The sequence below is a fragment of the Neovison vison genome, chromosome 6 (assembly GCF_020171115.1).
Source record: "Neovison vison isolate M4711 chromosome 6, ASM_NN_V1, whole genome shotgun sequence".
In the NCBI taxonomy this organism is placed as follows: Eukaryota; Metazoa; Chordata; class Mammalia; order Carnivora; family Mustelidae; genus Neogale; species Neogale vison.
Window position 1 is genome coordinate 115,339,861 of NC_058096.1, and position 26,523 is coordinate 115,366,383.

Here is a 26,523-nt window from a genome sequence, read left to right on the forward strand (position 1 = left end):
TTCTTGGAAAATAAATGCAAGGCTGTGCATGTCTCCCACAGCCATTGTGCAATGAGCTGTCCAAGAGAAAGGGCCGCCAGGTACAAAGCCAGATGCACACTTACCGTTGTCCTCAGCAACACGACATCTGCCTCTTGTAAGGAACACGGGACACAATTTGCCCACACATGCCAAGCAGGTCTCCAGTAAAACACCAAGGGGAGGATCCCAAATGAGAAGATGGATCCAGCAAGACAGAGGGTTTTCCGGCAGCCTTGAGTCCGGTAGCCAAATATCTCCTGGGGAAGAATCAAAATAACCCCAAATATTGGTTAAGTACAGTAAACAGCAAATCAACCAATTGGGATTTTGGTGATAAAACTGGGGGCAGAGAATGAAGAAGTCAAGGAGAGACTGAGAAACTGGAGAAGAATCCTTAACAAAATACCACGTGTTCCCAGGCCCCCAGGAAGTCGCAATCAAACTGGGAAACTCAGTTTCTATAATTCGAGCACCTGGTTACTCTGTGCCAAACACTATGTTAAGAGATATGTTATCTTAAGTCTCTTGAACATTCCTTGAATAGAATGATATTACCCTCGTTCATAAATGATAAGGTTGAGCTCAGAAAGCTTGAATGGAAAGACCTGGCCAAGGGCCCCAAGCTAAGAATTCTGCTTCCAAGAGTCAAACCCACGTTTGATCCAGAGCCTTCACAGACATGACTATGAGCTATGTGATGGGAGGACCAGATGACCAGTCACATGGGCAGGAGAGAACCAGGCTTTGAGGGTGTAGTCTGGATGTGATGAAAGTGTTTGACCCACAAGAGGGTGAGTAACTAACTACCAACCTGCCGTCAGGGGGTTAGGGTGGGGCTGTATATTCCCACCCTCCACCCTTGTTCAGTTGCACAAAGAATTTCACAGCATGGGGGAAAATTCATAGAAACTATTTGGGTTATTGAGCCCTTGCTATGATCTGGGAGGGGATTGGAGACCCTGAATGATACAAATATGGCAAGAGAAGAGTCGTCTAATACATTTGCAATCTGGACAACCTTCTTCCTTCCAAGTACAGCCTGAGACAGACTGGACAACCAGCCCTAAAGTTTAAGGCCTCAGTTCCTCAGTTCTATCACACAAAGTCAAAGGTATCCATTACACTGATCCTCGTAGCCAAAACTGAGAAATCAAGTATCTTCATTAAAAGCATAAGAAATAACCCGAAGGATATGGGGAGATGGAGAGGAGAAGGGAGTTGAGAGAAATTGGAGGGGGAGATGAACCATGAGAGACTATGGACTCTGAAAAACAATTGAGGGTTTTGAAGGGGCGGAGTTGAGAAGTTGGGTGAGCCTGGTGGTGGGTATTATGGAGGGCACGTATTGTATGGAGCACTGGGTGTGGTGCATAAACAATGAATTCTGGTACACTGAAAAGAAATTAAAAAATAATTTTTTTTTAAAAAAAGCATATTCTCTGGACCAAGACATGTTGGATTCAAAGCCTTACTCTACCACTTAGGGGGTATGACCCTGAGCACATTATTTAGCCTCTTTATTCTTTGGTTTCTCATCCATAAGATGGGCATGGTGATAGAACCCACTTCACAGGGTTATGGTAAAGATTAAATAAGTTAGTATGCATAAGGGCTACACATGCGTTTATTGCTGCTGTTGCTTATGCTGCTAGTTACTGCTGCTTCTACTACCATCTAACCATTTCCCCTGAAGCAGACCTGAAATTCTACCCCCTCAGTTACTGGCATTTAGATCTAAGAATTCCTCATGTCAATCATTCTGCTCCCACTAGGACTGCCTGTTAGGATAACAAGGGAGCTGGAACACACAACTCTAAATCAGCCACCTTCCTTGTCTCACTTGATAAAGATTACATTATCAGAAGGGTTTCTGTGATCCTTGGCTAAAGGCGCTTACATGTGTAATTTCGGGGGCCTTCCTCATATTAGCAGTGCCTCTGGGTACTGACTATCTGCCTTTAGCATTGTCCACATTTGGCATGACTTGGATAAAGTATTCACATTAACTCAGAAACAAGCTCTTGGCCAATTTTGAAAACTAGAACGTCTCTCTTGACATGAATCCTCTCTTGTCCCGAACTCAAGCTCTTGCTCTCCAGCTGCCAGGTCTGGAATGATCTTGCCCCCTCATCATTCTTGAAGCAATGCTTTGTTGACCCCATATTGACAAGGATCCCAATCCTAAATCCCATACCTGTTCTGAGTCTATCCCATTATCTTTTCCCATGTGCTTTTTAACCTTTCTACAGTTTGGAACAGGTCAACTTCTACCTAACAACCCAGACATGGTATCATATTTTTTTTTTTAGTGTTATATTTTAAAGTTTCTTTATATTGCCCATGAATTGAACCCCTCATGTAATATGTCCGAGTTACACCAATTCTAGAAGCACAGATATCTCTGACCATGTATTCTTTTATAGGCTATGCAATGAGAGCCCTCTATAGTTTCTAAATTGTCTTCATGTTCATTATCGAAATAATGTAAACAGGAATTATTACCTTCAATTTTCAGCTAAGAAAACTGAAGTTTAAAGTTATTATATATAATAGATGTGATTAACAACTATTATTCATAACAATAATAGTAGCTAAGATTTATTGAGCACTTCGAAGCCCTTCACCAAGCACTTTGCATCTACTCTTCCATTTAGCTGAAAGAGATTAAATAAGTTTCTCAAAGCATAAAGCTCACAAATAACTCAAAGTTAGACCTCTGGTCTAGACCTCTGCAGCACAGGGCAGATAATGTGAGCTGGCCATTTCCACTCTAAGGTTCTTCTTCATTCTGCCTTAGATTTCAGTTCAATGTAACAAATAATTTTTAAGTGTCCAACAAAAGAACAGACATGTGCCACACACAGAGATGAATGAGATGATGTCGTTAGCCTCAAGGAGTTCAGTTTAATGGAAAAAGAGATACATAAACAGATAAGAACAAACAAGGTTAGAGCAATATAAGGGTTATATAGAAAAATGACTATATAAATCGTCATCTGAATTGGGGCTACTAATAAAAACACTGGTACAGCAGTAGACCAAAAGTGTCACAGCCAGGCCAGGTAAATATCCCCAGGTTACATCAGAGTGTTGCTTTCAAAGCTTGTCTGCCTTCGGTTCTGTGGACACTACCTCAGTTAATATCTCATGACCAGTAATCCATTGTCAAACTTTTAGTAGAAAGGCTGGAATAATGTGGACAAGAAGTGTTCAAATATTGCTTATTGACGTAAGTTGAATTATATACTGACTGGAAGTAAATTGCATTGCAGGGACTATTAATAGGTATTGGATTTAAAATTGCAAAAATTAGCATGGTGCTGTTTGTTATGACCCTGTAGCAATTTACTTCCTACATTATGGAGTGCCTCCCACATCCCTGAAAATTCTTGAGGGAACCTTCTTGCTACTCTGCACTCCACCTACACTTACCTCCCACAAAAAGAAATAAATCAGCCAAAAAAATAGAGAGAGAGAGAATATTGAGAAAATGTCAAAAGAATATCACACTCATGGCAGTCTACATGCATTATGAAATAGCACACCGTCCCTTTCTTTCTCTCCCCTGCTGCCCACAAATTCTTCTGTTCCCTCTGTCCCTGGAGATCTAGGTCTTTTGCATTCCTAAGGGCTTAATCTTTGGCTGCCAGGAGTCCAGGTCTTCTTTTCTGCAGAGCCCCAATATTCAAGAAGTCAGACTTGTGCTCTCCAAAGCAGTGGTGTCAATTACCTCAGCCAACAGAGTCCCTTAAGTCTATAGACCCTATCGCCAGAAAAAAATACACACAGATGCATACAAATAGACTTCTGTGTAGAGATTCAGAGAGCTCCCACAGTCGAGGTAAAACCCTTTCTTAGAAGGTTCTTGAGGCTGAATCAAGGCTGATCTTTCTAGAGTTTACATTCTGTACTTGAACTTAGGGCCTGACACTGCTTCTGGAAATGAAGACAATGCTTCTGGAAAGGCACAGGAGAGGGTGATGAGAGCAGGGCCTTGGCTGACTCCAGGAAGCTTCTAGGGTAATGTCATCATCTGGGGGCTCACCAAGTCCTGAGAGTGGCTCTCAGCATGCTAGTCCCAGAGCTAACCAACAGAATTCCTCTCACAGAGAAGATCCAAGGTCACCAGGTCCAAGAGACTAGTTGGAATGAGAGAGTGAGATGTATGCAACAGTCACAAGACCGGATGAATACATGGGTAGGTATTAAGAGTTTTTCTTTTCCCAGCAGCGCTGTCTCCAAGCCTGATTGTCCCACCAGTGGAGCCGGATGCAAGCATGGTGCTTAAAATGGGCTCTGGACTCTTCTATGACCATCTCCCACCCTGACTGACATGCCTTCTTTAATCATTGTAATTAATTCAATCAAACTATGGTAAAATCCCTTTAGCCTGGAAGCCATTTATTCTCTTTAAGACAATTTTGCATTTCTTTACTGGCTCCACTAAGTATTTGAAAGTTTAAGTGATTTTTTTTTTAACTTTCTCTTCCTTAAGATATTCTTTTTTCCCTTATTTCCAAATTTTGGGTGTGAAGAGAATGTTTCACTGTACTCAATTGTACTAAATGAATGCAATTTACATCACTCTTTATCCTGACCACACACCTTACTCCAATTTCTACCTCAGCAGCTTCTTGCTCAACACTTCAATGCTGAAGGATGATTTCCCAAGGGTCTCCTAAGTTCATTTGACTTCTAGATCAACGTGAGATATTCTCAACCAGAATGACTGAATCTAGAAATCTGAAACTGGAGGCTCAAGAAGAATGACCTGCAGATAGGTTTCTTCTTGGCCTGGTAAGCATTTCTTAGAACTTTATATTGGTCCCCCAGTTGCTTTCACATAGACATTGTGATTTCTAGCTTTTCTTTAAAATAAATCAGAAATGGGCATCTGGGTGGCTCAGTGGGTTAAGCCTCTGCCTTCAGCTCAGGTCATGATCTCAGGGTCCTGGATGGAGGCCCAGGCTCTCTGCTCAGTGGGGAGCCTGCTTCCCCCTCCCCTATCTCTGCCTGCCTCTCTGCCTACTTGTGATCTCTGTCTGTCAAATAAATAAATAAAACCTTAAAATAAAAAATAAAATAAAATAATAATAATAAAATAAGATAAATCAGAAATTGTGATAGCACAGTACCCATATTCTTGTACTGGAAGATTTGGCTAGAGAACACCAAATAACCCAGGAACTATCCCAAAACCATCCGACAAGAGAGAGAATGAGGCCCTGCAGTACATTTATACACTGGGATCTTACACAGCACTTCAGACAAACTCTACAGCAACACTCCACAACGTGGATGACTCTCAGTAACATACTAGTAAGTGATAAAAGTCGGTGCGGACAATTACATAAGCATGAAAACATTTTTACAAGGTTAAAAACAACAACAATTTAAAGTGTATTTTTGGGATAGACTTAAGTAAAAGAAAGCTACATCAAAAGGAAAACATCAATTGCTGAAGGCCAGGAATTGATGAAGACACGCTATAGGACAATGGGTACCCCCACTGAGACAAGGCAGGACCACATTGTCAAATGTAGACTATTATCCAGGTCCTAGATTTTGCTGGAGGTGGTAGAGTCATCATGTTATTATAAAGAACCCATTAAAGAGATAACTGAACTAATGCAACTCAGCATTGCCAAGTAAGAAGAGTGTCATGAACCAAGGCTTATATAGACAATCTAATTGTGAGCACCTAAAGGAAAAAAAAGGAAGAAAGAATTGATCGGAGTAAGAGATGCCTCTCCTTTAAATGAGCAGGTGCTTCCCTGTTTCTCATGGTCCCTGCCATGCTTTCTCTTTTCCTCCACCCTGAGGCCATATGTCAGATTCATTTCTCATCTCACACTGGGCTGCTCATCAGAGTTACAGGCTCCTTCTGAAGGCCAGTGGTTCTCAACCAGGAGTGATCCTGCCTCCAGGGGACATTTGGCAATAGCTGGAGACATTCTGGGTCATTGTCAACTAGGTGAGAGGTGATACTGACACAGCTTCTAGGTAGAGGCTAGGAATGCTAGTAAATATCCCCCAGTGCAGGTAAACATCTTACAGTGCAGAGGACAGCTGTCCGTCAACATCCACAACAAAAAGTTCTCTCACCCCAAACAATGCTAAGGTTGAGAAACCTGAGTAGGTATTGAGTTTCCCCCACCTAACCTAAGCAAGTCCCTAGTCTAAGTGCCAGGATGTCCTCCTCAATACTCAGAGGAGACCCAGAGAATTTTGATACTGAAATCTATGGTAGAAAAGAATTCACACTTCACAAGTGCCCACTAAGGTCAGTAGTGGGTGCAGCCCCTCATTTAACAGATGAGGAAAACTAAAGTGTTAAGAAAGAACGAAAATTGCCCTTGTGGTCTGCACCAGCCTCCCACCCCAAACTAAGCCACTCTCGTACCACCTCGTTTGGCCCTGGCCATGCCAAACACAGTCCCGGAACCCTCTCCTGCCTCGGGGTCTTCCCATGGCTGGCTCTCTCTTGTTAGCGGAAGCTTCCTTCAAGTATGTTCTTCTCAGAGTCATCTTAGCCAGTCTCCTACACAAGGATAAGCCCCTGACCTCACCCACCTTTTATATCTTTTTAGCATTTCCACAATTCCTACTTAGTATTTTTTGCTTGCTGCTCTAACTCCTTCCTTTCTACCCCCAAGACTTTAAATTCTATCAGTTCAGAATCCTTTCAAGTTTGTTTCCTCCAATATGTTTAACTAGCACCTGGCACATTATCTGCATGTAGTAGGTATTCAGCAGATATGTGCTGAATGGACGAATAGATCAGTAAGTGACTGTACTAAAGGAAAGAGGGAAGGGAGGAAGAAAGGAAGGAGAGAAGGAAGGAAGGATGGAAGGAAAGGAGGAAGGTAAGGTAATGAACCATTATTCTTCTTGTTCCTAGGCCTAGTTTAACTTATCTGTTTCTTGGATTCTCTAAAAATTAAGTCATTCCAAGGTACGGGGAAAAGGAAACACAAACAACTTTGAGATACTGCTCTACTTTGGTCATTAGGAAATGTATTTGCATTACACCCAAGTTACTCTTTAAGGCTAGGTTTCTTAGATGAGCACTTTCATTTTTCTTTTTCTTCCTCCTTATTGTCTGTCTCTAGGAGCTGAAAAGATGCTAAAGGTAAGACTGAGTCTCACAAACTCCTTACCGTCAACAGAGGCAAAACAAGAGCCTGGACTGCAAAGAACAAACTGATTTGGACATCTGCTGCCCAAGCTTCTGCTCTGGACCAAAAGGTGTGTTCACAATGCCTGTGAGTGAACTATAATAATTTCCCAGTATAGTATACTAATTATACTAATATCTACAAAAAAACCAAAATTATTTTAGAAATGGATCAAGAATATCACTACTCCAACTAAAAAATGACCTTAGAAATAAAGAACTATATCACTACTTAACAGCTGAGTACCATTTTCCATTAACAATGTTGACATCCATTAACTCATGGCAAGCTTGTGCCTTAAGGGGATCCTAAGGAGTCTGGTGACCTGGCCACCATTCACTATCCCATGACAAATAGTTGGAATGTCAGTTAATTTCATTTCCAGCTCGGAATTCTCACGTCTTTCTCACTCCTAACTTGGAATGTCCTCTGTCTGGCCATTGACTCCTGGTTCTCTTGCTATAGCCTTATATCACACAATAACTATGGGAAACAATGGAATGACACCTGTGTCAGGTGTCAGTCCCCAGAATTGAGGAACTCATCATAAAAATGTTTATGTGCTACCTCCCAACATCAAGTCTTCAGGTGCCTTTCCTGAAGTTCGACTCAAATTGCCCACTGTGTCTGAGGCCACAGATAAAGTAGGTCTGCTAGAGATAAGTTTCCCATCCTTCAAGAGCTGACAAGGGAGATAATGAATTAAGTAAATTAGTAATTAATTAATTAAAATATTATTCTGGGCAGAAAATATTGAGTGTTATCTGAAAAACATTAGGAGAAAAATGCTATTAGGTTCAAAGAGATGAGGATGTCCAACTGAGATGATAATTAGAAAGCGCTTTCCAGGAGCATTGTTCATGGAGGTGGACTTGGAGAAGTTTGCAATTTCAACAGTGAGGAAAGGAAGGTAGAAGAAAAGTCACTCCAATCAGGAGGAACTAGCCCGCAGCAAAGGTGTGGAGTCTGAAAACATCGAAGTGTATTTCAGGACAAAATATCATTTTAAGGTAGAAGGTCAGCGTACTGTGGTGTTATAATTAACCCAGTCGTGTCAGGCCAATTACTGCACTTTGGGGAGGGACTTTGGGTTTCAAGGATGTGTATTCTACTGCAGGTAGCCAGTGGCCAAAAGTTGCTGAATCCTTAAAATTTACACTTCCATCTTTCTCCCTCCACACCCAGCAAGTGGACCTCTCGTGGCTTCCCTAAAACTTGGTGTCCTCGGGTGAAGTCAGAGGGAAGAGGCCACTGCCTGTGGTCTTCCTAGCTGGGCAGAAGTCCGACTATGGGAACAGGAAGAAGACGTATGTGTGGGACTTCAGTGTCCTTTGACTAAACACGGTTTCTTCTTTGCTCAGGATGCTGCCAGCCTGGGCTATGGAAACTCCTCCTTGTCACACCAGTTAGAAGGCTGAAAAACAAACTGTCCCACCCGTCAGTGGCAGACAGGGTGGTAATATCCTGCCCCGTGAATAATTGTCCATCTAGCTTGGCTGAAGCTCATGAAAAATCAGTTCATGTAAAAAAAAAAAAATTCTAGTATGTCCTTGTCACCCTAAATATTTATTTTTTTCCCACATTCTGATTTAACCCTCACAACTCTATGAGGACATTAATATCAGCCATGGGCAAGAAATAAAGAAGGTAGGGTTCAAAGAAGTTCAAGAATATACCCTTACTCACCCTGCTGCTAGATAACAGAAACAGGTCCTTCTTACTTAAAACTGTTTCCTTCCCCATCCCAGCCTGCCTCTCCTGATGACATTCTGTCCTCAGCTCTCTGACATCCTTGTCTGACAGGTGTCATGGGGGACACGGCTTGAACTCTTATTAATTGCTCACATCTGAGCTAGTGTAGGTGCTGCCCAGACAAGTTCTTAGGTTTCCCTTAAACAGGTTTTCACAAGCTCAAACTGCGAAGGGAGAAGAAATAGGCAAGAGGGACTCCACCCAGCAAGCAGATGGTGGTTTCTGCCAGCAACATCCTAATCTTCTGGTCTGGCAATCTTGGGCAAGAGGCATTTTCTAGGCTCTTGTTTAGTGCTAAAATTAATACTTCTCTTCTAATGATGTCTGAGTGATGTAAAACAAAGCAGAGACAGGTCAGTATGCGGGACTACTGGCTTGTCTGGGCAGCCTACTCACTGAACAGGATAAAGACCCAAGACTGGGCAGGGAGGGGAAAAGGCCACATTTAAAGACCAAACACTTGGGTTCAAGACTGTTTTTGTTTTGCCACTTACTAACTGTATCATCCGGAAGTCAGTACCCCATCTAAAAGTTAAGAACACTATTGTTCACAAAACTGTTATGACAATGAAATGAATAACAGTGGTAGAAGCATTATTCAAATATAGGCTGCTGTTATTATGAGGGCAATTAGACCTAAGGTTAGTTATTAAACCCTGAGGGATGCCCTGACAAGTCTGGTCCCTCCTTATCATTGAGATCTCAGCTTCCTTGACCACAGGGTCTCAAGAAGCCACCCAAGGACTTTTTAGCACATCATCCTATTTTAAACCTCTACAGGCCTTTATCTCCTTCTGATATTTTTATTTTGTGATCTGTTCCTAGCATGTAAGTTCCACAAGAGCAGAGCTTTGGTTTTTCTTGCTCATTGCTGGATCCTGGCACAGAGTAGAACAGTTCCCAGCACACAACAGGCCCACAGATACTGTTTGAGTGCACCAATGGCTCCAATTATATGGTAATTCCTTATATTGGGATATTATAATACTGGTAAACAGAGAGGACAAAAATGGTAATCATTGACTATTAGCACCTGGTGAATCATAGCAAACATTCCGCCAAACATCATTCTTCAGAGAAGAAAGCTGAGACTTTTTAAAGATTTATTTATTTATTTATTTATTTGAGAAAGAGAGATAGTGAGAGTGGGAAGAGGGGCGAAGGGAAAGAATCTTCAAGCAGACTCCCTGCTGAGCACAGAGCTCAACACAGGGCTCAATCTCATGACCCATGAGATCATGACCTAAATAGAAACCAAGAGTCGGATGCTTCACCAGCTGAGCCACCAAGCTCTCCGAAAGCTGAGATCTTAAGAGAACTCTCAGATAGAAACACAGAAAGAGAGAGAGCAGAGGAAAAGCAATGAGCTCCCTCCAAAGTCAGCCCCCTACTCTTTGACCAATAGAGAATTTATCCCCACAATAAATTGTATCCCTAAGTATTATTATTTGTCTTTCTCCCCAGGTATGATTACTTGTTACTTACCATACGATTTTAGAAAATGAAAGAGGGAGAAGTATTCTGTCATGAACTCAGAGAGAGGGAAAGATCAGAGATGACCCGATCCTGTATTTCTCTCATAATGTGAAACTCCCACACCTCCAATGAAGCAAACTCTATTTCCTGTGGAAGGCTGTTCCATTTCAGACAACTCTACTAATAATTACACCATGTGCCAGACATTAGGTTGGGGTCCAGGTGTACTCTACACTCCCTCCCACTTAGCACACACACACACACACACACACACACACCCCAAACACTGCCCTTGCAACCAGAACAACTCCATTTCTACCTTTTCAAACAACATAAAATCAATATAAGTATACTGATTTCCATCACAAGTTTACGCCTAAACAGGGCCTGGGTAGATAAAAATCATTTTGAAAAGCACTATATTACCAGGCTCTCTCATTGAGAAGGCAGGAAATCGTTTCCACAGTGTGGAAGTGAGTTGAAAGCTTGTGCTAGAACAATGGTCACCACCCGTTCTTAGAATGAGGAATCCTCTCCGAGCATTGCTGGTGAGATAAATTGTCAAAACCACTTTGGAAAGCACTTTGGCATTATACAGTGAAGTAAAGACACACACATTGTGCAATTCAACTGTTTTACTTGTATCTTCTCTACAAAAACCTATGTATCTGGGTACCAGGAACACGAACAAGAAAAATTCAAAGCTGGTAACAATCCAAAAGTCCATCAAAATAGAACTGACTTTTTAGAAAGTGTAATCTTACAGTGATATATTCTGACACAATGCAAATAAACTACAATTTTTTGTAGTAATGTATATCATACCAATCTAATAAGCAAAAGCAGCAAAACACAAAAGAATATATAATCAGTTTGATTTCAATCACAGAAACCTCAAAAATATTGCTATGGTATGCATACATAATTAGAAAAATATTTTTAAAGGCAAGAAAATTATAATTATACAAGCCAGGTGAGAGGTCACTTCCGCATGGAGGGGGTACAGACAGCAGAGATGGGTTATAGTTAGGGCAGGCCCCAAGAGAACCTCTGTACTGCTAGCAGAGTTCTCTCTTCTGACTCAGGCAATGACTATACAGGTTTTGAATTATTATTAAATTGGCTGTATGTATTTTTTGCACATTTATATGCCATTTCAAAACCTGCCACACACTCTCAAATGACTGAGTTCTACTTTTGCTTCTAAAGGTTCTACCAGTGTTTGTTGGGCATACATGGCCTTGAACCCAAAGTAATAACATTAACAGTTATCAAGAGTCATACCCCATGAGTTGGAGGATATCAGAGGGGGAGACAAACCATGAGAGACTATGGACTCTGAGAAACAAACTGAGGGTTTTGGAGGGGAGGGGGGGTAGAGGGTTAGTTGAGTCCGGTGGTGGGTATTAAAAAAGGCATATATTGGGGCACCTGGCTGGCTCAGTGGGCCAAAGCTCCGTCTTTGGCTCAGGTCATGATCCCAGGACACTGGGATTGAGCCCCAAGTGGGGCTCTCTGCTCAGTGGGGGCCTGCTTCCCCTTCTCTCTCTGCCTGCCTCTCTGCCTACCTCTCTGCCTACTTGTGATCTCTCTGTCAAATAAATAAAAAATAAAATCTTAAAATAAATAAATAAAAATTAAAAAGGCATGTATTGCATGGAGCACTGGGTGTGGTGCATAAAAAATGCATTTTGGAACACACAAAAAAATTAAATTAAACTAAATGCTTAAGAAAAAGAGTCATACCCCACAATTTTGCAACCACTGGTGTAGGGGAAAAAAAAAAATACTGGTTTGGAGATGGAGTTCGAGTCTAAACTATGGTCCAATGAAACAATCCTTTCCCCTGTCTGGGCCTCCATTTCTCCATCTGTTAGAAAGAGGGTTGGACTGTATGATCTCTTGCATCTCTCTAAATTTTGATACCTGTAATTATTGTAATAAGAACTTTCCTAACACCAGCTGTGTGACAGCTTGCAGTCTCCTGAGGTATCCATCATAAATCCTTTCCAGGGAGATGTCTGCTTTTACTTCAAAGCCACCCATGTGACCCTCGCTCAAGCTTCGGATGGTTTCTGTTGCACCATTTGTGCAAAGTGGTGCCAACAGGCATGTGCAGACCACCTGCTGGGGAGCTATCAGATGGCTCTCTGGAAGAGGGAGCACACAACATGCAGGAAGCTCCATGCTTGCCCCTGAGAATGGGAGCTACCATGCCACAGTGTGACTCCGCAGCCACTGCGCTGTGTTCATCAACAGAGCATCAGAACTCCCCAGTGTGACAAGACAACTTGATTCATTTCCACAACTGGCATTCAGAACTGAGCACAGCCTTGGGCACAGGTTTCTCACTGTTCAGTTTCTCATGTCACCATCAGGCTGTGATGCCTGATTCTGGTTGTGGCAGGTGGAAGAGGAACCTCCTAATCTCCTGAAGAATTTCAAGCAAATGAACAGATGTGGCAAAAGGTAAAATTAGGGTAGGCAATAGCGAAATGAGTAACTTGATAAGAATGGAACGTGTTTGGGAGAAGAGTGGGGTATAGGGGGGACCCGAATTTCTACATTTTTCAAACATCCTGGGATGCCACACTCAATGGCTAAAAGGTAATTCAGGGCATTTAATGCTGGGCCAGATATTTATGACATCATCTGGGGGATGTTATGTTTTTGTTATTAAGAAGCAAGACATACGCACTTTAAAGATAAGAAGATAAAAATACAAATAAAAACTTGACATTCCTACAACCCAGAGATCACCACAATTAACAACTTCCTGCATATATGTTGTTTCTTTTACCAAAAGGAAACCATACTGTACGTGTTTTTTTTTTACAGTGTGCTTTTCATTCACTGGCCTTCTTTTTTTCCAGGTCAGTGAGTTTTTATCCCAACACATACCCAAACCATATTCAAATTTCACAACATTATCACATTAATGTCCCCTACAACTGGTTTTTCCAAACTGCTTAGGCATTATTCTATTTCTTAACCTGGACAACAGTTAATAAATGTTCACCTTATAATTATCCATTGATTTCTACAAAAATATTTGTGCACTTTTATATAGAAATATAAGAATACATTTTACAATAAAAAAGAGGAAATGTCACAGACCCTTTATGAACATCGGTGTACTTTTGCTCATTCTTTTTTTTTTTTTTAAAGATTCTATTTATTTGACAGAGACAGAGATGACAAATAGGCAAAGAGGCGGGATGGGGGGAAGCAGACTGCCTACTGAGCAGAGAGCTCATTATGGGGCTCGATCCCAGGACTCTGGGATCATGATCTGAGCTGAAGGCAGAGACTTTAACCCACTGAGCCACCCAGGTGCCCCTGCTGGTTCTTTTTAATGAAGCTCCTCCCCTATTTCATAATAATGACTTATTAAAGGGCCAGTCATTCTGTAAGAGTTCAAATACTAATAGCTACATTTCCACTTATTTCAAAGACAGCAGACAAATGACCAGTTTTCAGCTACTTTTATTTTAATGGGTACACATTTTTTTAGAAATAATAACTTTTGTCCCACAAGGGAATGGTGAAAAAAAATCCTGAAGTTTTTGTTTATAAAGAACATAATCATTTCACAATATCTATGTATATCAAATCATTGCATTGTACACCTTAATCTTACACAATGTTACATGTAATTACATCTCCATAAAGCTGGGCAAAAATAAGATATATGAGACAGAAAGAAATGAAAACTTAATTATTGCTTTGTTATTTTGCATTCTAATAAAAACTGAGGTGTATTTTTTGATCAATTTAAGTTTAACTCTAAACCCAACAAAAGAAGGGACTTCCCCAGCACAGTGCTTACACATCTTTTCCATATAATGGCACCCACAGTAAAATGACTATATTTGCACAGTGCACATCACATAAATAGATGAGGACACCTATAACTAGAGGAGATCAATATCTCAACATTTCTGTAAGAACCTCTGTAATCCCTATCTAGCACCCCAGTGCCATTCATGGCACACGAGTTGGGTAGTCTTGCCTTGTCCTGTATTTATAGCAAAACAATGCCTTTGTCTTTCCTTATTTCCATCAGTCTAATCAGAGCCATATCAAGCAACACTGCACCTAAACAGAGTATATCCTATAACTATCACTGTTCCTAGAAATGTCTTTTCTTACTCACCCGTATACCTTAATTCAAGCAGGCTTTTTGGAGGTTTTTGTTTTGCAAATACCTGCCCAACCTCATTGGTCCCTCTCCCAGAAGGAAAAAAAACCTAGCATTCTTTAAAAACACCATTCATATAAAACTCCTTCTATCCCAAAGATACAGAAGTAGTGAAAAGAAGGTCCATCTGCACCCCAATGTTTATAGCAGCAATGGCCACAGTCGCCAAACTGTGGAAAGAACCAAGATGCCCTTCAACAGACGAATGGATAAGGAAGATGTGGTCCATATACACTATGGAGTATTATGCCTCTAACAGAAAGTATGAATACCCAACTTTTGTAGCAACATGGACAGGACTGGAAGAGATTATGCTGAGTGAAATAAGTCAAGCAGAGAGAGTCAGTTATCATATGGTTTCACTTATTTGTGGAGCATAACAAATAGCATGGAGGACATGGGGAGTTAGAGAAGAGAAGGGAGTTGGGGGAAATTGGAAGGGGAGGTGAACCATGAGAGACTATGGACTCTGAAAAACAATCTGAGGGGTTTGAAGGGGTGGGGGGGTGGGAGGTTGGGGGAACCAGGTGGTGGGTATTGGAGAGGGCACAGATTGCATGGAGCACTGGGTGTGGTCCAAAAACAATGAATACTGTTACGCTGAAAATAAATTTTAAAAAATTTTAAAAAACAAAACAAAACAAAACAAAAAAAACTCCTTCTATGATGCCTCCTCAGTTAGAATTAATCGTAAGTTTAAAATCAAACTCGTTAACCACACACTCCTCTCTCCCTGCATTAGCACCACCACCATCACTACACACCCAGTTGTACAACTCAGAAATCTAGGAATTTCCTTTAATAGTTTTCTCCATCTCCCTCAACATCTAATTAGTCCCATGGTCCAGTCATCTTGTCCCCTAGATATTTCTCAAATTGGTCTCTTCTTCTCCATCCCTGATACTCCTGCCTTATTAGATCAACCAGTGCTCACGCTAGAATCACTGCAAAAGGCTTCATGTCCCAGTTTCACTTCTCTCTACATGGTCTTCCACATTGCTACAGAGTTACCTTTCTAAAGCAGACATCTGATTTCAGTTCCTATTAGAGGGACGAACCATTCCAGTTTGTCCAACACTGAAGGATTTCTCAGGATGTGACCTCTAGAGCCAATGCCCAGAAAGTCCCGGCAAACCAGTATGGTTGGTTACCTACTTAAAACACTTAAATCCCTTTAGAATGTCATGCAGAGTTCTTCCTAATCTTCCCCACACTATCTTTTCAGCCTCAACTCTCTGTTCTCCCAGTCCCACTCCACCACACACACATACACCTGCACACCAGCTTTGCCAAGCTACATTCAGTTCTCTGAATGGAATGTGCTTTGTTCCTTTACATCTCAGTACCTTTGTACATTGTGTTTCCTTCACTTGGAATGTCCTTCACCCTAACTGGGCTTGCTGGTAAACTCCTATTCATGCATCTAGACTCTTTTCAATTGGCACTTTCCCACAGAAGTAACCCAGGAATTGCCTATAGCTTCTTCTGTGTTCTCACAGAAACTTCTATATTCTGCTGTCAGAGCACTAGCCCACTGAAGTCTATCCTCCTCTACCACCCCACTGTATAACTAATAGCTTTTAAGTGTTTAATAAATGAGGGAGGGAGGGAAGGAAGGAAGGAAGGAAAGAAGGGGAAAGAAAATAAAGGAGCTATAGGTCAGTCTTCTTGAGGAACATAGAAGTAAAAATCTTCAACAAAATATTAACAAATAAAAGTAAAAGAATTATAAACCATTACTAAGTAAGATTTATTCCAAGGATAGGAAGCTACTTTAACACTCAAAAATCAACATATGTAATCTACCATGTTAACAGATGAAAAAATGTTTTTTTTAATTCAAAAGTCACATGATCATATCAATTGACACAGAAAAACTTTTGGCAAAATTTCACACACATTCATGATAAAAAATTCTTAGGGAACCAGGAATGAAAACGAACTTCTTCAACTTGATGAAGAGCATTTTTAAAAACATACAGGCAGCATTATATTTAATGATGAAATAGTGAATATTTTCCCAGTGAGATTAGGAACAAGATGAGGATGTCTACTCTCACTGCTTTTATTCAACATAAGAAAAAGAAAAAAACAGCATACAAATTTAAAACTGTTCCTATTTGCATGTGATATATTTTTATATAGAAAATCCCAAGGACTCTACAAAAAAATAAAATTAAATTAAAAAACCATGGCATCATGAAATGTCATGGATAACTACTCAGCAATAAAAAGGAATGAACTACTGATACACACAACTTAGATGAATCTCCGGGGAATTACACTGGGTAAAAAAAGTCAATCTCGAAGTTCGCATAATGTATGATGTTATTTATTCTTGAAATGAGAAACAGAAAGCAGAATAGTAGTTGCCAGGACTTAAGGAGTAGATATGGATGGGGAAAAAATGATAGGACTATAAAAAGGCAAAACAAAGAATACTTGTAATGACGGAAATATTGTGTATCTTGACCTATCAGTGTGAATTCCCTGACTGTGATATTTTATTACAGTTTTACAAGATACTACCAATGAAGAAAAATGGGTTAAACATACACAGAATCTCTGTGTATTATTTCTTGCAAATGGATGTGAGTCTATGATTATCTTTACAAAAACTTTTTAAAAATGAATGTGTTGGACTAGATTATCTTTGAGTGATTTTTTCTATCTGAAATTCCATGATCTGGGGAATCTAAGGATCCACTGGCTCTTGGTTATACAAGGCCCTACTATTTCCAACAGATGAAGCTTCTTGTACATCTGGACACCAATGTTCATGCTGGTAAGTAGGGGTCTGGACAACCAAATGAAGATAAGTGTGTAACTACATCAAACAGATCCTACAGATCTAAATCTATTTAGAGATGGGAAAAAAACAACAGCAACAACAACAAAAAGAGGCCCAGCAAGGGGAAACTCCTCACACAAAATGAGTGGTTAATGGAAGAATTAGAAAGAACCAGATTAGAAAGAACCCAGGCTTTCAAACAGGGCACTTTCCAGCGCAGTAATTTGTAAATATCTATTGACCATGCTGACAGCCATTCAAATCCTTAAACACACCCAGGCCAAGACTTTCCAGAGCTCTCCTAAACCATCGCTGGAGGATGCAAAATTTGGACAATAAAGAAAAAAAAAAAATTTTTTTAAGTAAGATCAGAAGGAAAAGGGTAGGATCAGCAAACTTCTTTTGTCAAGTGCCAAACAGAAAATACTTTCAGCTTTGCGATCCACATGGTTTCTCTAACAACCATCTAACAGCATCGACGTATGACAGCAGCCAGAGACAATCTGTAAACAAATGCAAGAAGATGTTCTCCAACAAAATTTTATTTTCAGAGAAGTCAGTGAGCCAGATATCACCCACAGTCAAAGTTGGTGGACCCCGCCACAGAGAAACAATGGAAACATGTGGCCTTTGCACCTGTGGTGATAGTATCTACCCAATGAGGTTACTGTGAATAATGTACCTCATGGAAGTGCTTAGCAATGGGCCCGGGACATAGTAAGTCCTCGATGTAGTAGTTCATGGTAACTATACCACATGAAGAGTGGTTGAAGAAACTGAGTGTGTTTAGACTGAAGAAGACATGCCAGGAGGCATGAAGATTGGGGACATGTAGGAACAATTTTTAAATTCCTGAGAAAAGGGAGTTGATTTTTGACAGGTGACCCCAAAAGGCAAAAGAAGTAGAACTAATGAATTCAGGTTAACAGAACCATATTTCAGTTCAGCATAGGAGGAGTCTTTACAATAGTCATTCTGTCTCACAAGGAAATGACCTGTCTCATGCTAAGTTTCCTTTTCTGAGGGCATTTAAGGAAAGTTTCAAGAGGCAAGGCAATGAGCGGGAGAAAGACAAGTCTGAGTTGCTGGAAAGTTGTTTCTATGGAATAGGTGAAATGAAGTATAGTAAACCAATCCTCTACTTTTCTGAATTCTAATCCTTTTTTACCTTTAGATCTGTATGCTATTTCATACAGTTTTAGAATGTAACTATAACTAGCTATATTCATCCATCATTCATTCATTTATCCCCAAAATATATATTGCATATTTATAAAGTTTCTAAGCACTAGAGATACAGCAGTGAATAGTTGATCAATAAGTCATTAAAAATTAAATAGAAAAGCATATCCTCCCTTGGGGAAATGAAATACTCCACTTTTATTTGTATATTATTTGGACGTTTTTTATTTTATTTTGTTTTATTTTATCAAAGATTTTACTTATTTATTTGATAGAGAGAGAAATCACAAGTAGGCACAGCAGTAGGAAGAGGGGGAGGGGGAAGCAGACTCCCTGCTGAGCATGGAGTCCAATGCGGGGCTCGATCCCAGGACCCTGGGATCATGACCTGAGCCGAAAGCAGAGGCTTAACCCACTGAGCCACCCAGGCGCCCCAATTTGGCTATTTGTTAATTGGGATACTCTGTAGGCAATTATTTCAGTAATGTTAACACTCAAAAATAAAATTGTTTTCCTGTTCTGGGAGCTTGTGTGAAAGTTCAGAAGGAAGATGATTAGATTTTTCTCCCCGTAAGGTTAAAGGCCCCCACAATCAGGACTTTATTAAAAAACAGATACTCTGTGACCACAGGGGATAGAATTTGCTACCAAAATAATAGGAATTCTAGCCTTTACTTATCCCTTCTACAATAGAAACAGCAGGAGGAAGCTACACGAAATATTTTCTGGAATGAAATATGAAGGCCCTGCAGTTTGTTACTGGACCCTCGTTATCTGCTATGGTCAGAACTGACCCTTTATATGAACATGTTGCTTTCTGCCTGCAAAGCTGCTAAGTAATCAGAGCTTCACAACTTCCTGGTACACACTCTCTCTTCATAGTTCTCTGGTATAGACAATGGCAAACAAAGCCTTTCAGAGGCAGATCCCATCCTGGCAATTCCTTATTAGCCTAGATCTCTACTGCTGAGAGGGATTTTGAAAGAATGTGCACACCTCCAAATGGTATGATTTTAGGCCACTGAGAAAGGCTTTCAGTCTTTAAAAAAAAAAAAAAAAGCAATCCTTCTAACTTTTGCAAAACATAGAAAAAAGACTTGTATGCAGAGATGTTTGCTGCAATATTCATTGTAGTAGCAAATAGAAGACGATCTTTGAATAAAAGAATAGGGTAATTACTAAATGTTATATAGGTATTAAAATAATATTTATTAAGTATTTTAATAATATGAAGAAAAATATACTTAATAATATTAAGTGAAGAGAGACAACATGAAAGTATACAGTACAATTTCAAACTTAATTGAAAAAAAGTGAGGCACAAACTAAAAAGACTGGAGGTGAAATATACCAGATAAAACACTAAAGACATTTGCCTTGAGTGATGGAATCACTGTGATCCTTCTTTTACATCTGTGTTGAGCACATTATTTTTTTTTTAAGATTGATTGATTGATTGATTTGACAAAGCCAGAGCTCACACGTGTGCACACACACAAGAGGCAGGGGAGGGACAGAGAGAGAGGGAGAGAGAAACCAAAGCAGACTAGTCACTGAGCAGAAAGCCTCACCAGAGGCTTGATCCCAGGACCCTGAGGTCATTACCTGAGTCAAAATCAAAAAGCTGGCCGCTTAACTGACTGAGCCACCAGGCACCCCTGTATTGTGCTCATTTTAGTCACTGAATATGTCTCACTTTTAACATCTGAAAAATAAATACGTATGCCTTAAAGGTCCTTTTCTACTTCTTCACAGATATCTAAAATACCAGTAGGAAAACTCTAAATTGTATATTCTCTCTAGCAAAAAAAAGCATGTGGGGACTTGACCACTGTAAACGTGATCTGCTTAGTTCAATTCAACTACTGTTTATTGACTATCAGGCTGGAGATTCTGTTTACCCCTTTATATTTTTTGTTGAGACCAATCTCCATTTATCTCACTCACTTTTTTCTGTCACACCAGCCATTTCCTCACCATCAGCCATTCTTCATGTGGAACTAACTTTGATCCCAACTCCAGATGTGGACGTGTAATTAACAGCTTGGTATTCTTCTGGTCACACTAAGTTTAAAAAGGGAGATGTTTGGGGTGCTTGGATGGCTCAGTCAGCTAAACATCTGCCTTCAGCTCAGATCATGATCTCACCTGTGCTTGCTCACTCTCTCTCTCTCTGTCAAATAAATAAAATCTTTAAAAAGGGGACAGGGGTGGGGGGAGATGATCTAATCAAAGCCAGTTAGAAAACAAAATGAGTATTTTCCTGGGATTCTTGAAAGAAGGGCAACTTTTCCCCCACTGGTATAGTACCTGAGGCTACGTAATATCCTCGGTTACCAGAGGGCCTCACGTAAAGTTTGAAAATGAAACCATCATGGCCCAATGAACACAGGTCCATTACTTCTAAGTAGGAAATCCTCTACCAGGATGAAAGCAAAAATCAATTTATGCTGGATGAAGAATAGAAGCAAATATCCTCTACAGCTTACCATCCTGAAGCCAAGATTCTATAAAATCAAGCCCAGGTAACTGCTAGCAGAGGGCAGGAAACTCCTACCTGAAGCCAAATTCAGATCAAAGACAGAGGTAGCTGCCATAGGGAGGCTGAACAGGAATATTAATAAAACTCCACTCCCACTCCTCCAAGACACAAAGAGACTTCCCAAGACTAAGTAGAATGAGGGCAACCAACAACCCTCTCTATGCTTACTAGAAGCTTAGCCTTGAGTGACAAGTCAAGGAGGCCACCACAGGGGGAGGAGCAAGAGCACGGAGAAAGACCACTTCAGTAATGCAGGCACACACTGTTGGCTGATCTGGTTCCAGCACCTGCACCCCTCTTTCCTTCTATGCCCAAGATCAGAGATCTGTGACTTTTGTAAAAACAGACCTGGAGGTTTTATCTCTCACAAGCTGAAAATGAGTCCAAAGTATAAAATAGCTACTAAACTAATATGGCCTTGGCTTATTTTGCAGTTGTTGAAATGGTCACAGTAGTGGTAGTCGTGATGGTAGGAGTAGTGGTGGGGTGGTGGCAGCAGTAATAGTAGTAATAGCAGTGGTGGTGGTGGTGGTAGTAGCTAGCACAAGACCATGTCAAAGACCTAAGGCAGTTAGAGTAGGAGCTTTGGAGTCCAGCTGCTTGGGGGGTGCCAGATCTGTTTTTGCTCCTTCTTAGTTTCCAGATTTGGACAAATTATATAATTTCTTAGTGTATCATTTTGTAAAATTGGCATTGACCGCTCAAGAGTTCGTAAAGAAGATAAAAACTCTTAAGATGTGCACGACCATTACAAGATGACCTTATCAGAAACATCTTCAGTAACTTCAGTGTGGTATATAAGATACAGACATGACATAAGACCCTGTCTCTGCTGATAACAACTCACAAACAGTTGAGGGTGAAGGATTAACACATGACTCTACTATAAAACCTAGTGAAAATTGCCAAGATAGGCATTCATATCGACTCCAAACAAGAAAGTGAAGTGTGCTTCCCTGATGGCCTTAAGGAAAGGAATCAGTTTGAGATGGGTTCTGGTGAATGGGCAGGACTCAGATGGCCAGATATCAAGGTGGAGATATGAAAGAGAAAGCCCATAATGTGTTCTGGGAAAATAAGCAGACCACATTTGGGTAAACAGAGAAAATGGCATGTAAATAACTGACTGCTGAAATCGACTAAAGGAAAAACCTACATAGGATGGCTTGGTCTCCAAGCTAAAGATCCTTACTTTGCTTGATGATTCCAAGCTGAAAGAGGGCAAAATTGCAGGTAAATGTGTTCCATAAAAATTGACCTTATTTCCATTAAAAAGCAAGTAAGGGGCGCCTGGGTGACTTAGTGGGTTAAAGCCTCTGCCTTCAGCTCAGGTCATGTTCCCAGGGTGCTAGGATTGAGCCCAACATGGGGTTCTCTGCTCAGCCGGGAGCCTGCTTCCTTTCCTCTCTCTCTGCCTGCTGCTCTTCCTACTTGTGATCTCTGTCTGTCAAATAAATAAAAAATAAATAAAATCTTTGAAAAAAAAAAAAAAGAGCAAGTAAAAGTTACCATTTATCTAGCCAAACTCGTTTCTTAGGTTCTTTTGTTTTTGAACTGGCCTCAAATCATTGATCTCACAGTGTCATCTCTACTGATTCTGAGACTCAAGTACCAGAGCTTCAAAACCCTCCATCCATGGCTCCAAGATGCTAATAGATTCTGGAAATGCTAAAATCTTCCAGTCCCAGCCACAGCCGTGTGTGTGCAACCACCAAAATCAGAAAGTGTCCTAGCCTGAAGGACATATTTCTCTGGAAAGTATGCAGCACACTGGGCCTCCTCTCTGTTCTGATTTCTGAGGGGGCATCTAGGGCATAGTTGTGCTCATTGTCCAGAAGAGTAGCCTTAGGCTGAGGACAGAGTTGAGGAGACAGTGTTCTGAGCCGCCTTCCATCTCAACCCAGGCTCTGGTTTCACTGAGGTTTACTTGACAGGCATCCAGAAATAGCTATAGGCCATGGAGGTAGGTGATCCCACTCTGGTTAGTCTTCACAAAGCTTTAAAATAGCAACAAAGACTTGAAAATGGCACCCAGGAATGAATCTCCTCTGGACACATCAACAGTGCACTAATGGTTATGAAGGTCAAGTTCCTGTGCTCTGTGTCTTCTGTAGGCCTGAAGACCCTATAGGGTTCAGCACTGGTTAATCATTTACCAATGGATTTACTCTTTATCCATAACTAATTCACATTACAACTGCCATAAATTTCCAGTTCTCACTTGATATCTCCAGACATGTTCTCCTTTCCTTGACTAAAAACTCATAGGGCTTTGAAAAAAATCAAAAGTGTCACTTAAATTTCTTAAGACATTTCATAGCGATTTTATCCACCTGTTTTAAAACTTTTGAAATCACAACATTGTGTGTATTGGAAAGGACCTCAATAAACCACCTGCATTGGTCCCTAGTTCAAACTAGTGAAGTATTATTATTTCCACATTAAAATTAGACAAAGCAAAAGAGATGTGAACATAATTTGCTCTAAGGCCATAAGGATAAATAATGGCAGAGCCAACAAAACAATGCTGGTCTCCAGTCTCCTAATGTGTCTCTTTCAATTATGCCCTGCCATTTTTGCCACCATTAACAACTAAAGGAGTGCATCCAGAATTTGGCAAAAGTAAGAGGCAGTAGACAAGGCTCAGTCAGTCAAGTGACAGACTCTTGATTTTGGCTTCGTGTCCTGCTTACGCTCAGCAGGGAGTCCTCTCTCTCTCTCTCTCTCTCTTTCTCTCTCCCTCTTTCTCCCTCTCTCTCTCTTTCTCCCTCTGCCCCTCCCCATCTAAAATAAATAAATCCTTAAAAAAAGAGAGAGAGACAGTAAACTTTTGTATTTAAACTGGGGTCTTAAGCTATAGCCTTCCATATACTTAGTCAAAGGAACTTAGTCATATTACTTAACCTCTCTACACCTCAGTTCCTACATGTGCAGGAGAGAGATGATAATTTCTCTTAGGGTTTCTGAGACAATCAAATACATTATTATATACATAAAGTTCCCAGTCCGTATCAATCACCGTCTAAGTATCTGCTACTACAATCTCTATTTCCATTGCCAACCTGTGGCAATTTTATTAATTTTAATTTAATTTTACTAATTTTGCCTGTGGGATTCAGAGTTTGTGTCATCTTCTCCCACTGTACAGATTAGGAACCTTAAAGAAATCCTTAAGCCTACTCATCCCGTTCACCTCTTCTCTCTTACCCCACAGACTGTGGATTGTGAAGTCTTTTCAACTCTAATTTCCAAGTATCTTTCAAATCCTTTCTCTACACTGCATCCTCTATGTCAAGGCTGCCGTAGCATGCTGAATCTCTTGTTTATATACTCCCCAACTTGATCCTGGTACAGTTGTGTTTTTTTTGTTTTGTTTTTTTTTGTTGTTGTTGTTTTTTGTCGACCAGTGTTTGGTAGTCATTGGAAAGGATAAAATGTGCACTCGTGAGGGTGTTTTACAAAGTTTTTCATGTTTGGGCCCTCAGCTACTCCTCCAAGGAAATTAAGTGCCTTCTCCCCCCTTGGCTATGCTGCTCCTTCTTCTGTGCCCCCACAGCTCTGTGTTCATGACTCGCACATTGGCTGTTTCATAAGTTTCATTGTGTTTGTACCCCTGGTTCCTCCACTTGTACGGCCAGCTACATGGCCACGTGTCTGTGGAATCCCACAGGGTCCTGCTCTCGAAAGGGCCCTGAACTTGTTTTAAAGCTCTGCTAGAGCCATCCTGAAATTCTTAATAATTGTTGAACAAAGGACAACTCATTTTCATTTCGCACTAGGCCCCACAAATTATGTACTCAGCCCTGCCTGCTCAACTGTGAACTCCTTAAAAACAAAAGCTTTTTGCTATTCACTCAAAATCCTCCTTGGTTAGCACAGAGAAGTTCTGGCACAGAGCAAGCTTTTGGTAAATATTTGTTGAATTTATACATGAACGGATGAAAGGGTAACATAAAGCATCTCATACAAAAACAATGTAGTATGGCTAATTAACTCCGAAGAATAAACTTTGTTTTTGCTTTGTTGAAAGAGGAGTCAATTGATAAATTCACAAAATGACTGGCCACTCCAAATAAATAACACAAAATTTCCTAAGTTTCTTTTTTGATTATTCAAACTGTTTCTCCCTTTAAGCCCTGCTGCCTCCCTGTTCTTCCCAGAATGCAAAACTGCAGGTTAATGGAGCTTGGAATTGTGCTATCAAATATGCCCTGACTGTTTGTGCCAAGCACTACTATGCTCAATTCTGGGAATAGTGAGAAAGGGAAGGGAGAAGCCACAGAAAGGTGAACTAAGCAGGGTCCCTATCCTCAAGAAGCAATTAAATCTTACTCCTCACAAGCTTATAGCAAAGATGCGTTGAGGGGCGCCTGGGTGGCTCAGTGGGTTAAAGCCTCTGCCTTCGGCTTGGGTCATGATCCCAGGTTCCTGGGATCGAGCCCCGCATCTGGGCTCTCTGCTCAGCAGGGAGCCTGCTTCCTCCTCTCTCTCTGCCTGCTTCTCTGCCTACTTGTGATCTCTGTCTTTCAAATAAATAAATAAAAATCTTTAAAAAAAAAAATTGGAAAACAGAGAAAATAATTTAAAAAAAAAAAAGATGCGTTAACTTCATGGGAGTTCTGCAGCAATGAATCAAGAATAAAGACACTAGACTTGGCCAGTGGCCCAGCTTCCTGAACATTTCAACTGACAAAATGTCTCAGTCTGAACACAATTCCCCCACTATGAGATCTGTGGGTTCACTAGTTAACATGGGCAACCAACTCGGAGGTGCTCATGGAGCATAATAAATAAGTAGCTATTGAGGTAGGGGGAGGTGCTTTTGCTTCCCCGTGTTAGAGAAGAAAAGACAAACATCAGTGATGAAAGTGAGCCAAATAATTGGTGAGGACAGATGTCCCTTGCTCATGCTGAAGGCACGATCGCGTTTCCAGTGTGGCAAAGACCACACACCACCCTGCTGCCTTATTATGCACTCCCTGCAGTACTAACTTCTTCCTGTTCTCAGAAACAACAGGGAAGTTCAAAGAGAATTTCTCTCGCTTTTCCCGATTCAACAGGTTTTACTTAACCACTCTACTACTTGATCCAACAAGAGTGATAACATTGAGAGAGTCTGGTAAAAAAAAAAAACGAAAATGCCAATAAACATATAGAGATGTGCTCAATTTCAAATCAAAGAAATGCAGAAATAATAGAGCCACAAAGTATCATTTTCACATAGCAGGTGAGCCCAAGTTGAAAAGATTGATAGTGCTCAACATTGACAAGTATGGTAGAAAAAGTAAGTATTCTTAAAAAAGATTGCTTGTCAGAGTGTAAATTGGTACAAGCACAATCTTCTGAAAGGCAACTTAGCATTATGTATCAATCAAAATTT

At 40.6% G+C, this 26,523-nt stretch overlaps 1 protein-coding gene across 5 annotated transcripts in view; it reads right to left on the bottom strand.

Annotated features, from left to right (window-relative positions):
• The window catches only part of ATP13A4 (ATPase 13A4), a 134,365-nt gene that overhangs the window by 102,412 nt on the left and 5,430 nt on the right, over positions 1 to 26,523 (bottom strand). For all 5 annotated transcript variants that reach the window (XM_044252013.1, XM_044252012.1, XM_044252015.1 and 2 more), the window contains exon 2: positions 105 to 278. In XM_044252013.1, the coding sequence (XP_044107948.1) occupies positions 105 to 278 (174 nt within the window). The remainder of the gene's footprint in view (positions 1 to 104; positions 279 to 26,523) is intronic.